Source organism: Arctopsyche grandis, chromosome 8 (genome assembly GCF_051622035.1).
Source record: "Arctopsyche grandis isolate Sample6627 chromosome 8, ASM5162203v2, whole genome shotgun sequence".
In the NCBI taxonomy this organism is placed as follows: Eukaryota; Metazoa; Arthropoda; class Insecta; order Trichoptera; family Hydropsychidae; genus Arctopsyche; species Arctopsyche grandis.
The window spans coordinates 6,459,600-6,474,994 of record NC_135362.1 but is presented as its reverse complement, the minus strand read 5'-3'; the positions used below and the strand labels follow the sequence as shown (position 1 = coordinate 6,474,994).

Genomic DNA, 15,395 nt, shown 5'->3' with positions numbered 1-15,395 from the left:
TAAAATAAATTTGAATCGTATAAGAATCTTATAAGAGGCAAAGGATCCCATAACAGCACAAATCAATTAGTTGTTAGCTAGGTTAAAGATATTGACTACTTAAACTAAAATAATGCATTAACATACATAATGCATTAGCCAGCAGTTTGGCTTAGTGATAGCGTATATATTTAGCATCACTGAGGTCATAGGTTCGAGTCCTCGCCACTGCTGGTTAGATTTGGGGGTTTTGTGACTTCAAATCGATCGTTTCTTTATCAGAGTTTGCCAATTTTATCTGATCATTGCTGAAACGGTTCCTGAAAATTGGTATTAAATCTAATCCTGTTTTCACAAAAATCTGCCGGTGTATAATTTGTATTAATTATACACAGTAATCTGAAATCTATAGATATCTCTATCGACATCTCTATAATTTCGTATTTATTGTATGTATAAAAATTGTATACAACAAAAAAAAAATCTAAAAATAATCCATAGATGTCACTATGATTATTATTTCTGATTAATTGTTATATTCTATATATTCTGATTGTATATGTATGTATTACTGTATTTCTGATTTCTGATTGTTTATGTATTTCATTAACGTACACCCGTCGCATTGGAGCAAATCTGTAATGGCGAGTGTGTATTGATTTGTGACAGTAAAAATAATAAAATATATGTACGTATTGTAATCAGCCAGTAATAAAAAAGAAGAGCACTAAAGATGTTAAAGATTTAAGATGTAACTACATATACATTAGCCACAACGTAGTGCACTGGTAGAGATATTGCATACTAGTTGAGAGGTCGTGAGTTCGAGTCCTGGCAAAAAAAGCTGTTGGCGAGATCTCGTGGTTAATAAAATGGTTCGGTGACTATTGGTCACAAAGCGTTCGCCCAAAAGTCATTAAAATCTCTATAACGGAACATCTGGCAGCCGAAAAGTGCATCATACTAACGACAAATATCATACTGTTGCGTAGGGATGGGTGTAGGATCCAAGTAAAAGGCCAAAATCGTTTCACAGCATTTATTGGTGATTAAGGAGATACACACACTGGCAGTGCTCCGTCCAGAATGTCTTGATATGCTCTTAGTACCTCCTTATAAAGGGACAGGTTGCTCAGGGCATCTTCGACGTCCGGTTACTTCCCCATTGTTTAGGCATGTACCCGGATATGTATTCCCACGACACTCAGTCCCACGCTATCGGTCACTTTTGAGAAGGGATCGGGTGCCGCTTAGTACGACAATTCGGTGGACATTGTTTAGCCTACTTGCACTTAGTCTGGAGATAATCCTTGAAACCAATTATAACGGTCACACAGTCTCTGGGATGCTACTCGGCCTAATACAGTGTATGTATGTATATGTATATGTGTATTTTTTATATTTATGTATGTATGTATGTGTATTTGTATATACGTGTAAGTATTTGTGTATATATGGATGGTGTAAATATATGTTTATATAATTGTCTTTGGCCAGAAAGGCGCATTGGGTTTACCTGTCAGGCCTTCTTGGTGTAAATAAAATAAAATCCGATTGCACTTACTCGGCGGTGTACGTAACAATACTAACGAGATCTCGAGTGCCAAATATTCCGTAGTCGCGATTTTCATGGCAAAAATTGTATTTTGGGCGATCGCAATGTGACTAATTATCCAATTACCAATAAAACACATCGATTTTTATTTCTAGCTTAATTGTTGTGGTGGATCCAATAAATCAGTATCCTCTGTTTCAGTTTCTCGCAAATTCGATATATTTGCTTTTCAAATTTATTGAATCTTATAAATGCTACCTACTACATAATGCATTTTTCGCAAATTTACGGTGTCAAATTTTTTTTGATTTTTCATAGATGTCTCTTGTATTCTATGTACTATTATGTTTGAAGGATTGTTAGTACTCATGTACAAAATTTTTCGCCTTTGGGTAATTCCTGTCATGGCACTTATTATCTATGTATGTAATAATAATTATAACTATAATGGTGCTATTTTTAAATATGAATAAATGGTACTCAATTTAGTCCTTTGAAGTTGTTCATATTTAGTTAGCCATTCATGATTACGTCTACTGGGTTATCCTCGAGGTTACACCGTTGCCAAGCAGTTGTTTGCTTTTATTTTCCTTTTATGCTTATCTCTCTTCACCTCGAAAGTCTTGCATTTAATTCCCGTACGATCTTCTCTTAGCAACATTCCATTCTTATTATTTCACCATTACAATGTTGCATCGAAACGTTCCCTAAAAAAATCCTGAAACATAAACACTCGAAGCTCCAATTTTAATTTCGAACGGCAAAAAGCCAAACTATCCACACGTCCATCAAGTATATACATAACTAGATCGCTTCGATAGAATTGTTATTGAAAATTCAGCCAAAAATAATACACAGCAAACCTAAAATTCTGTTCAATCATCCATTTCGCTAATGCGGTTAGCCAATTATAACAAAAACTGTGTATGCGGTTTTGTTTTCGCCAATTGATAATACAATGTACCTAGAAATTCTACATGCAACACATTTTAATGATTTTTATTTATTTTTTCTTCAGATGCTCTCCTGGCTGATCTTCAGAGCTCGATTCATGGACGTCCTGGATCAGCTGGTGGATATGGTGCCTTGAATGGTACCAGAAGTCCCACGTTAACGACACCACCACGACATGGTGCAGCTCTATCTCCCCACTCGGTAAATATTATTTCTTAGTCCTATGTACACATCCACTATCGTTAAATGTTGATAGTGATTTGATGATCCAAAAGTATGACCCAGTTTTTGAATTAAACTATGTATGCACATAAGTACCTTCAGTACAAAAATTCTTTCGTCTATTTATAGCTCATGCTTTATTGATTTAATAATTATCTGATTAATATTATGTTTACACAGATAATTGCGTTACAAGGATAACTGAGAAGTATAAATAAATCAATATGTACTTAATATTAATGTTGCCAAGTACAAATATTATAATATTTATTATTTGAATTGGTTGGATGTTTAAATTATATATCAAATTCGATGTTGGGTTAAGTTAAGTAGGCAATAAAGTGTATTTTAATGTGTTTTGTATCATCATTTGACAGTCAAATGTAGTCAATAACGATGCGTCCTCAATATCTACATAATTTTATGGTCCAGCGTTTGACAACCTTTCTTAAATGATATTTACATACATGTGCTAATGTTTTTGAAAGAGGACGTAATAATCGAAATACGTGTTTTGAGCTGAAACAAACGAGTCACAAAATCAAAACCAAAAAACAAACCTTAGAATGTTGTAAAAAAGTTGATAGTAGTTATAAGAAATATAAAAGGACTATGTATATTTCAAAGTAAATTGATAAGACTTATTGATTCCTATTTGACTTTAATAGTCAATACTTTAGTTAATTTTTTTTATATCTATAATGGCTAGTATGTTGGCTTGTATCTAAATTGATATTTTCGTTTTAAAATGCTATCAATGGGATGTCGTTCAACTCGAATTTAAGTTTCAATTTTGATCTATTATATTTATAACATTCATCGAATGGATGTCTATATCAGAGGCTCCCAAACTTATTCATCCCTTATCGAGCCCGAATTCCCCTCACATCTTAAGCTTAGTACAAAATCAGTTTTGCCATGAACACAGAAATGACTGTTTTTGTTTTGATTACATTCACTTCATCACCTTGGAGTTTCAGATTTGACTAATTAAACTTGTATTTTTTGGAGTCAAACAAGTTTACTCATACATCATCTTTGTTTTTTTTATAAAACCGATCCAAATAGACACCTTTTGATAGCCAACAAACTTCTGTATGAGGCAAAAATCGATCAAATTCTCCATCATTTTTGATAAAAAGGTGTCCAAATAACCTCTCGTTCAATTTATTATGATTTTTTTTGATTGCTTGAATTATAGAACATTCATTCCCTCAGATTTTTGGCAATTGCATTCTTTTAAATATCCCAGAAACCCCCTGTAGCACCTTATCATTACTATCAGTAGCAACTGGCAAGATATTATTGAGGCAAAATATCAAATCACTACAAATGAAACGGAATCACTGGTCTACATATGTGATATTTTTTAAACCATTGTTGAACATCATACTAAATTTTTTTTGATTTTTAAGGCATGTATTACATACATATGTACACCTGTTTTAATATTTACTGATCTAGTGACCATTATCAATATTACATTATTTAAATGTTAGTGGTAAGGCGATTCTTTTTACATATTTTTAGTTTATTTGACAAAACCAGGACATTTATTTCAAAAGAATGTTTCTAAATACTTGAATTATTAAAAATGTTAATGAACATTGAAGCACATTTATAAAAATAAAAAAATAAAAAGTTATAGGCGTTTAAACAATTAAGGCGAAAAGGGAAAAAAGGAAAAAACGATTGGAAGAGTATGCATAAATACAGCATCTTACTAATAGACGTCACCGAGAACGATAATGGAGTATTTTCAAACGTGTCTATTACGATTATTTCTCACCATCGTAATGGCGGATTTGATCTCCACGTATATTGATGACCAAACCGAGCAAAATGGCAAAGTTTGAAAACGGTCGGATAAGAATCCAAATTTTTTCAGACGAAAAAATCGAAAGCGAGCTAATTAGAGGCTAGTAATAAAAAATATAGGTATTTTTCTAATAGTTCTGATAGATTTTCTGCATATTAAAGATATATCTATATAATAATATACTGGTAAAAAAAAAAAAATATATATATATATATTTATTTTTATTTATTTATTCAAATAGCAAAACTGCTAATACATATAACACAAAATAACAACAAAAAATTATATATCATCTTCCACAAAGGTATCCATTACACCCCTTCAAGAAAGCAGCAATGTTATTAGAACTTCTAATGCCTTCAGGAAGGGCATTATACATTTCAACACCTCTGTGAAAACACCTCCTGCAGTTTTAGCTTTCTTAACTCTACCTATATATAATTAATTTATTCCTATTTCTCGTTTTATAATTATGTATGTCTTTATTCCTAACTATATGATTATTAAAATATTTGGGTAATAGATTCTTATCTAGCTTATATATAAACTTTAAAGTGCTTACTTTAAGACTATTTCTAATGTCCAACCATTTCAATTCATCTAATAATATACTGGTAAAACCAGTACGAATGGTCACTTTATTTTAAAACATAACAGCGGAAATAGCTCAAAAACCTTTTTTACAATTCTTATTATAATTATGTTCATAATACGTTTTATACTTTTGATTACAAAAATGATATAAACACAAGTACACAAGTCGACGATCTAAATCAACGGAGTTAGTTTAATAAAATCTTATAGTTTGTATTTATATTATAAAAAAAAAAACAAATGAATTTGAATTTTCTTATGTACAATTTTAATTTAATTAATTACATTTATACACATTGAATCATGTGCGCAAACCGTATTTTTTTTTTTAATTTCAATTTGATATTACTGCCATCTATTGCGAATTCGATAAAAAACTTTTATAAATTTCGTCGCTTGGCTGCGCAGCCGCAAGATGGCGCTACTGCCAATTTTCCGCTTTTCCCCACTCAATCAGACCGTAGGGCGACGCCCATTTCCGGCCGCGTGGAAAACGCGCCCGGTGATCCGGCACGCGAAAATAGACCCCGATAATCCAAACACCACGTTTTCGATACTCGGTCAGAGATCACCAAGGCCGCGATTAACCGTTTCGCAACAGCACACCAGGTGTTCGCGAACGCCGACCCGCGAGCCGACTTCCGGCCAACCCCTACCGTCTGACATCCACCGGGTCGCATTTGACAAGCGATCGAATAGACACGCAACCCCCTTGGCACGCACTCGCTACGATTCGTCGCGAAACGGAACGCCAGTAGGAAAAGCCCCGTAGGATTTTCCAGCGTGTGGAAAAATCGTGAGCCACCGCTGATTGCTTCTCCAGCACTTATAAACGATCGCACGCATTCAACATACATACATACTAGAGAGAGCATTCTTGTCGGGCAAATTCATTTTCGCTCGTGTTTTCCCCTCATCTCGTCATCTCCATTATCGCCATTTGCAAATCACCCCTACTGCTCATTATGGATCACCTTCACAACTACGAACGTCAGGTTGGTTTTTCGCTATGTTTATCTATATATATGTATATATTATAAATATTATATTAGCTCGTGTATTTAGTTTTTTTTTTTTTGCGTTCTCATTCGTTCGCTTTTGCCAATCGTTCCCAGTACGTCATCCCTGTCACGCAATCGTCTCGTAAACTCCATCCCACGCACGTGAATAGATACGTATGTATACATACGCATACAGTGCGTCCCGTAGATCGTGTCTCTTTAATCGCTCGAATTCATTGGATGTTCAGGCTAATTTTATTTCATCAATTATGTTATGTGTTCGGTTCGAATAAAATTATTTTTTAAATTTCAGTTTGATTTATCGTCGATTTATATTTACTATACAATAAATTATTTTAATTGAGCTTATTTCGCATTATAGGAGTCAGTGTTTTATTACTGCCGTCTTGAACATATTAAACGATGTGATATTGGCAAAGTATCATATCTATGTATAGGTATATGTAAGTCAAGTAGTATCAGGACTCTTGACGTCACACCAATGAACCTATTTATTATGCATTCGTATCTAAAATTAAGTACTACTTGTTAAAATTCGCATACTGAATAGTACTTCGAAGATATGTACATACATATTTTAAAATTATAATTATACATTAAAATTAAATTATATATTAAAATGGAATTTGATTGTTTGTTAAATACTACTACATAAATACATACTTGTGTGGATATTTGCTCTAACTAACTATGTGCTATTTATTTTAAATATAATATACTTGTGGTGCTACCGGGCTTCGCTCGGTAAATGGAAATGAAATGAAAAAAATATTAATTTGTTTTTTATTAAATTTATTTGAATCGAAAAAAATTATATTATTTTACGACTGACAAACGTCTTTGACCAATCCAGCCCAACCAATCAGAAATGACATTGAAGATAGCCAATCAGAAACGAATTATAGACGCCGTTTCGGTTTTACATAATAAATTACCAAATTATAATTCATTCACAGACTTTGATGATACTGCCCTCTACGTTTATAGGTCTAGTCATACTAGCATAGCATGTACCGAAAACTGTACGTAACCAGCAGTATGAAAAGTATTATTTGGTACATTTTATGTGTATGGACACATTCGTGTCTAGAGTGGCGTAGACGTAACGACAGTAGCAAAGAAAATCTATTCATATTATACAACAGTACATGTCACCGTAGCGTATGAAACAAAAACGGTTTTATTCGGCCATTGTGGAAATATTCACGCACAATGTGACGTCATAGTAGCGAGTGCATGCGTCCTAACGAAAGTGTGCATGCGCATATGAGTATTTTCGGAAATGTCATATTGATACGACGCGAGCAATATTGTGGCGTATTGTCGCTTTCTGTAATATATATGCAAGCCGATTTTGCTTTGCTGTATAGTATTAGAAACTGTCGTTTATGTGAGCTGCTGTGCTGTGCTGTATCAGTGAACTGCTGGATGGTATGAATGTCTGTAATCCACATTTTGATTGTATGATTTTAAGCATATTAGATTGCCAATTTTTTATGATCGCTAATGGTCATTGGCTTAGCTCTACTTATACATTGGCAATATTTATGGACGTCAATCTATTCATGTTCACATTGCCAACATTTTATTTGGATTCTATCATTACTATAAGATAATGTTGAATGTTTGTCATAAATAATGCTCATTAGACAGCATAATTCAAAAAAATACATGGATCTAGTTTTAATGTGTCGTACCGTACATAATAAATTACCCAAATTAAATGGAGAGTCGTATTTTATTGTATTTTAAATTGCGAATGCAAGTTAAATTTAATTTTTATTCATCGACAGAAATACCTTTTCTAACTACTGACTAGCGTTGCTCCGGCGTTTGAAATTTTGACCCGGTCCTTCCAAAAACCGTCTATATCATATGTTTGTGTACTAAATTTGATGGTATATTGATTTTTTTAATAAAATTTGTATTTTTCCCACGACGCCATCACATGCTGCCCCTGAGCGACACCTATGGTATTAAACTAGTACATATATAAATTTATAGGTTATAAATTTGAAACTATATTCAAATACTGTGTAGGATGGTTTTGCTAACTCGAAACTTTTCAACAATGAAATCAGACAAATTGGTCAATTCTAATAGAAAACAATCAACTTGGAGTCACAAATATCTAGTCTGACCAGCAGCACTACAGATAATATTCAGAATAAATTATATCAAATTGAAGTCAACCCAGGGCTTGAACCCGGGTTGACCTCTCGGGGGTTAGCATTGATACAACCACCGAATTATTCTGTTGGCTTCCATACATAAATATTTCACCCGCCCGGCATTGCCCGGGTGTTTTTGTATTGGAGCCCTTCAACTCTGTGCCCTTATTTAACCCCCCTTTAAGAGGTGGGGACTCGAGCGTCTGACATGTGCTCCTGATATCGAGCACCCGACTCGGAACGGGTGACGTCAGCGTCAGATGCGCTGCGCGGGAGCGTACGCACGTACAAACATCCACAAAGACACATACACACACATTCATTCATTATTTCGAACGGGTGAACGGGTTGGATCATTCAACATTTTACGATTATAACTGGAGATAGTTTATAGTCTATAGTCTATTTTCCAGGAAACAGGGCAAACTACAAAGCTAGAGAGCATAAAAAAAGTTCATCATAAAAATTAAAGCACGACGAACAATGAGCAATGAACGGCGCAAAGTTGGTCCGCTCTTTAATTATAACATTATATTTATATACATATAACTTTATTTTAATTCGTGTATCAATTCCTTTCCAAAACCATCCATTGAAACCAATGGGCACAACACTAGAATAATATAAGATTGATATTTGCTCTCGTATTCAATTCAACAGTCACAATTTTGTAGACCGTTATCGTCAAGTATACAAATCTACATTCTCTTGTAGATTTGTATACTCGTGTCCGTTTTGTTTTAATCTCCATAACGTTCCTGTCTAGAATTTGTTTTTGTCTTGGAAATTTTACGTGTCCTGGCCGTGTTCCCGGTGTAAATATAACGCTAAATAATTTATTATTATAGCACTTTTTTTATTTTTAAGTATCTTCCAGATCAGAGCGGTGTAGCTCAGCTTTGGATAAAATAAATGCTATTCGCAAAGATTGATAAATAATCGCTTGGCGATGTCAATCGACAGCTGTTATACGTCTCGTGTACGAATCGATCGTTCGAGCGATTTGTTATGAAAACAAAATTCCACAGTTGCTTTTTATTTATTTTTTGCTCGTGTAGTGTTTTTTTTTTGTTAATATTATTTTATTTTTGGTGTCCTTTCCTTCGCTAATTAATTAGATCGAAAATTATATTTTTTTGAAGCTTTAACGACCGCACGTTCTCGCTTAATTGCCTCTCAACGTCCTTTGTCGTAACGTTGCTGAAATTTCGCCAATTAATCAAGAGCATGCTTCTTATCGAAAGCTTAATCGGCATGTCGTTTTTGTTTATATATTTTGTTGGGAATATTGAGATTGCTTGATTAAATTTTCGCTTCGTATAAATAATGTTAATTTAACATTGAACTTAATTGAAATCTCATATGTTTGTATATGAAAATTATACCATTCAATGTCGTTATCTAATCTTCGGTATATTTTACAAGCTTTTTATTAGTTTCACTTGGTGAGTTAAGTGAAATTTTTGAGCCAGTTTTGAACCACTTCTGATCGCTTTAATATTTTACCGACATACGGGGGAATAGCTCTTATTTGAAGTAAGCAAATGTTTATCACATGGAGATAGAGGAATTTTATCAAATAATTGAAAATTACACAAAATTAATTTGTCAGATCGAAGTGATGTCAGCATGGCCCGCACATCACAAGCCGGGCCCGTGAGCTATTTTTATTTAAATTGAAATTAAAAATCATTTCATCAATATTTTTCACAATATACATTAAGGAGTAATAAGATTGAGCATCGCCTGATAACTGATAAGTGATAGGATATATTTTTACAAGTTTCAAATAAAAGCCATGGTGTAAAAATAAGATATAGTGTGAAGAAAATGAAGCTATAGGCGTTTAAACAATTAAAATCTGTCAAAACGAGTGGGTGGCGGAAATTCAAACATATAAGGCTATTGGCCTCTAAACGTGAACGTCTTCAAAATTTTTGCATTCTTAGACGTGTTTGTTACAATTATTTTTCACTATCGAACTATCGGAAGCGATTTATATTTCTATCGGTGACCAAACCGTGCAAAATGGCAAAGTTTCAAACCGATCGGAAAAATCTAGGAAAAATTGCCTGAACCATTAGCGAAATGAAACATAGAAAAGCCTTGTAATAATAGTTATGGTATTACCGACAATTTACTACTTGAACTCTGGAGCCCCGGGCTAGAGCCATGGCTGTCCCATCGAACCCCGGGCCATAGATGACAGCTATCTATCCAAACGCATCTTTCTACCGCCCCTGTGCACTCACAGGTGAAATAGTTGAACATTTATCTTATAATGGTTATTTTTCATCTAATTTTCGATAATAAGCGAACATACATATGTACATGACTATGTATAATGTGTATTTGTTTCCGGTTGCAATGAAAGTTCAAAAGCTAAGACTTTGATTTTTAATTAAAAGTTGAAAATAAATACTTATAATCATATTTTAGTAAAAGTCTGGTCGAGTATATGCCGAAAATTCAGTAAATAGTACCATAACCTCAATAATTGTGCAAAAACGCATCAATAGAAAAAAAATATATACTACTATTATTATATCATATTTGAAGAAAATATGATATAATAATAGTAGTATATATTTTATATAATATAATATATGAACTTTCATTAAAAATTTAACAAATCTTTCTTTATCGATATACAGTGCATTCTCAGAAATCCGAAATGATTTAAAAAAAAATTCAATATATACCTACCTATTATATGGGTCTACGAGACGAGACAGAATGTTAAATTACAGAAAACACAAATATCGGAAGGCAAAGATCGAAAATCGAAAGATCTTAAGTCGAAAGATAAAAAAATGGTGCATGGTAAACGGTACATACTCACGTACATACTCACTTAATTTGCGCGAGAAGGATACAACAGGAACAAGAGGAACATGCTTTTCCTCCCGTATTCTGCGCGCGCACATTAATACGGGAGGAAAAGCCTGTTCCTCTTGTTCCTGTTGTATCCTGCTCGCGCAAATTAAGTGAGTATGTACCGTTTACCATGCACCCTTTTTTTATCTTTCGACTAAGATCTTTCGATTTTCGATCGTTGCCTTCCGATATTTGTGTTTTCTGTAATTTAACATTCTGTCTCGTCACGGAGACCGCTATTATATATACCTACTACCTTTGAAACTTGGTTCAAAAAAGTATGTATGTTAAGTTATGTTGAATTAGTTATATAAGTAGTACGTTTTTATCCGCAATCTAATTAAAGTGATTCTTAATAATTGACTCTATTTTGCTTAATATTAGAAAAAAAATTACAGAAAAGTCTTTAATAACATAATTAATTGACCTAATCTTCTATTATTACAAATTGAAGTCTTTTTTATATAATTTTCTTCAAATGAATTTAAATTGTAATATAACGTTTTTTGTATTATTTATCGTATCAAATTATGACCTTCCTATAGGTTGCGGTTCTCCAATTGAGGAACACTGTCATAGATCATAAACATATAATTATTTATAAGTGTTGCATCTAAACATACTTCATACATATGTATGTATGTGTGTTGCAATCGTAACTATCTGCATAATCTTCGACCTTGTATATAGTCCTCGATGCAAAAGATAAACTTTATAGTTCTATTTAAAAATGATCTAAGAAAAAATACATAAAAATATATCTTTTGAATGAAAATATAACCGAAACGTTAGCTCTAATAATAGACACGTGTATACACGCTCGAGATGGTTTACATAATCGGACATCGATGCGAAATATTCGTATCATTGCCCAATCTTCTGGAGTTTAACACGTACGTATACACATTTCACACGGGCAAAGTCATGAACCAGACAAATCAACGCATACAAGTTTAACGCCGTTAAAAACCGTACAGGTGAATCTGGAAATGAGGGGAAATGTCTTAACGGATTGCGTTTGTTTTCCTCGTTTATAATGGGAAATCTGAAGTGACGCAAGTCGTCCATCACGCACATACACTGCTTTGGCAAATGTATCGAAGTGACATCTACATATTTACCATAGTGGTGGCTAGTAGGGACTCTGGACACAATCCAAAATTATTTATTGTCTGCACTGGGTGGTTTACATGCGTTTTAGATATTTGGAGGTCGACCGCCTCGCCTATTTCAAATTTCGGTCGTTATAAACGTTCGGAAAGATGTGCTATAAGTTTACGTCTGATTTCTGATGCTAAATGGGCTTTCAAGTGCACATGTTCAGTGGTTCGTAGCTCTGCAGAATGTGCTCTGATTAAAAAGTTTTGGGTCTGCCATTAAAGTATCAATCAATAAAGTATATATGTAGTAACCCGATCTTCGCCAGCTTTTTATTTTATCTATGTTTACGAAGTACTTTCTGAAAATCATTATCATTATCATACCCACTACTTATTGCAACGTGGTTAGTTCAGAAATGCGTCCCATGAGCTTTAATATTTTAAGACTATGAAAAGTTGAAACACTGTTGTTAGTTTCGCTGTGCACACTATATTGTTTCACATGTGATTTATTTTATTTATTTTTTATTACATTTTATACCAGGAAGGCCTTACAGGTAAACCCCAATGCGCCTTCCTGGCCAATTACAAACAATACGGCATTTTTATTATACAAGTTGCTGAATTACGAGACACTGAAAACTCGCAAATTAACGAGACATCTATGTATTGTATATACATTTTATTGTACATTAATCATACTTAAATAGTGGTGATATAGTAGGTAGGAAGGATTTTAGCCAATTTTTCATCGGGAACCGTTTCAACAATGAAATCAGAGAAAATTGGCAAACTCTGATAGGAAACGATCGACCATGAGTCACAAATATTCAGGTATGACCAGCAGCACTACGGATATACTCGGAAATATTCTTTTCAATCGAGGTCAGCTCATGGGATCGAACCCGGCGCCTCTCGGTGCTAGGCAGAAGCTTAACGACCGAGCTATGCTGCTGGCTTTAACTCCTATGACCGAGCTGTGCTGCTGGCTTAGTGATGAATATACATAATACATATACGCATTAGGGAATTTCCCAATTAAAAATTAGTTAACAATAGGAAAAGAATTTTGCCCTAATGAGTATCAATAGACTAGTGATGAGCTAACTTGTCATGGCTGTTGTTTAGCTTTGACAAGTTTGTAGTTTGGATTCATCGTTCTATTCTCCTCTTCAACAAACTACAGAACTTTGTTTTCTATTAATTACTTTAGATATTTTTAACTTGATGGTGGATATAAAAATAGCCAAAATTTCGTGAAGCATGGGAAAAAAACTCGTGAAGCATGGGAATGTTTACTTGCCGATTTTCTATTTATATATATTTCTGGATCTAAAATATGGATGTTCTGGGATAGTGGAAATATGTATAGTTGGTGTTTGATTTAAATCACTTTTGAAGGTTTTGATTATGCATAAGACTTATGTATGTATGTATGTTATATCTCAAGGTAGGTTAAGTTGAAGTTTTCTTGATTATTTCTATGTATAGCTGCTGGCAAGATTTATACATCATTAAATCCAGATAAATATCTTTTCAAATAAAAGACTTGGTTGTTGAGATGGTTTCATATAAAATTGGCATCCCACATGTGTATTATTCGTATTAAATAAATCCAAATCGTTGTTACTATTCTAGATTTGTTTCTACCACTTATAGAAAGTAAAGGGAAAAGACTGGAGCAGTACCCTTCTCAGGACATTTTAAACTTTCGTGACGAAGCAACTTGAATCAATTATAATATACATACATACATATATAAGAATAATATATACATACATAAATGTAAGAAGCAGAAGTATAATAATTGAGTTGACATGTGAGCTCTGCTGTGCTGCATCTCAGTACTCGATCCCAAAGTCCTATTTTAGATTGTACATAATTCATTTTCTTGTGATTTCTTCTATGTACTTCTAAAATACATTGAAATTGGATTAGATTTACTAAATTTCAAATCAGTCATACCTTGATTTGTATCCAGCATTGAACGATAAAACTCACCCACTACTTAAATTCTTATTGCCAAACATTTTATCATAATTTTTAAGAACCTCAACTGGATTCTTCTTATGCAAATTTAACATTGTATTTTGACTTCCGAAATGTTGCGCCCACTTTCGTACATTTATAAACAACGCATTAGTACTGATCTAATAATACTTTCCATCACATAAACAGCTTCAATAGAAGGACAAGGTCTCGCAATAGGGAGTGTGACGTCATACCATGTATGTAGGCGCGTTATATGTACTTCTATTTATATTCATTGATAGTTAAAAATGCATACATATTTCCACGTCGACTTGCCCTATTGTATGTCCTTGTCCTATTGGATGCATCTTTTCACCACTCGCAATTGTGCAGGATTTAATAGTGTAATACTTGAAGAGAATTCGCGATCACAATGCAATTTGCAATTGTCGAATTGTTGAAATGGTTCGCGTCGTTCGCCAGGCGTGTAGCTATACGATACGAGTTTTCAGAAAAACGATCGACTGTGAGTGACACCTGTCACATTTTAATGTCACTTGCAACAACAACCTATTTGCCAGTCAGTGGTCGGCTAAGTTCATTTTGACAACTCGTCTGATCTGACACACATGCCTCGCCAAATATCGAACGTTTCATGTGTTTCAGCATAAAAATGGACCAAGTCTCATAGATTATTATCAATTAACTGTTCATATATTTCATTAAACGATACGTGTTATGTATGCAGTTTCATATTCTCATTATTTTTTGATACTTCTTTTTGTAGTCAAAATATGAACTAATGTAAAATTAATCTAATCAATATTCATGGATTTGATTTGTAATGAGAGATTATCGCATTATATAAAATGAACTATAAAAAACTAAATGGTACAATAAATGAAATTAATTACTTACATATCTCAATTAATTTTGACTTATATGTAGTTAAACTTAATAATATATGTATGTATATTTTGTCAAGATGACGTATTAGGTAATGTCACTATGGCCTATTTTGAAAAATAAATTATATGTATGTATGTATGTAAGAATAAATCACGAGTGTCTGTCAAGTAATGAGGTCATACATACATAGATGATGCGATTCATACTTGTCTTCTACAACTT

The 15,395-nt window shown here is 33.4% G+C and overlaps 1 protein-coding gene across 9 annotated transcripts in view; it reads left to right on the top strand.

Annotated features, from left to right (window-relative positions):
* The window catches only part of LOC143916174 (paxillin-like), a 108,803-nt gene that overhangs the window by 68,290 nt on the left and 25,118 nt on the right, over positions 1-15,395 (top strand). For 7 of the 9 annotated variants that reach the window (XM_077437132.1, XM_077437128.1, XM_077437126.1 and 4 more), the window contains exon 2: positions 2,553-2,689. In XM_077437132.1, the coding sequence (XP_077293258.1) occupies positions 2,553-2,689 (137 nt within the window). Of the gene's footprint in view, positions 1-2,552; positions 2,690-5,645; positions 6,119-15,395 lie in introns of those variants that run through there. The other 2 variants (XM_077437134.1, XM_077437136.1) reach the window with 1 other exon arrangement.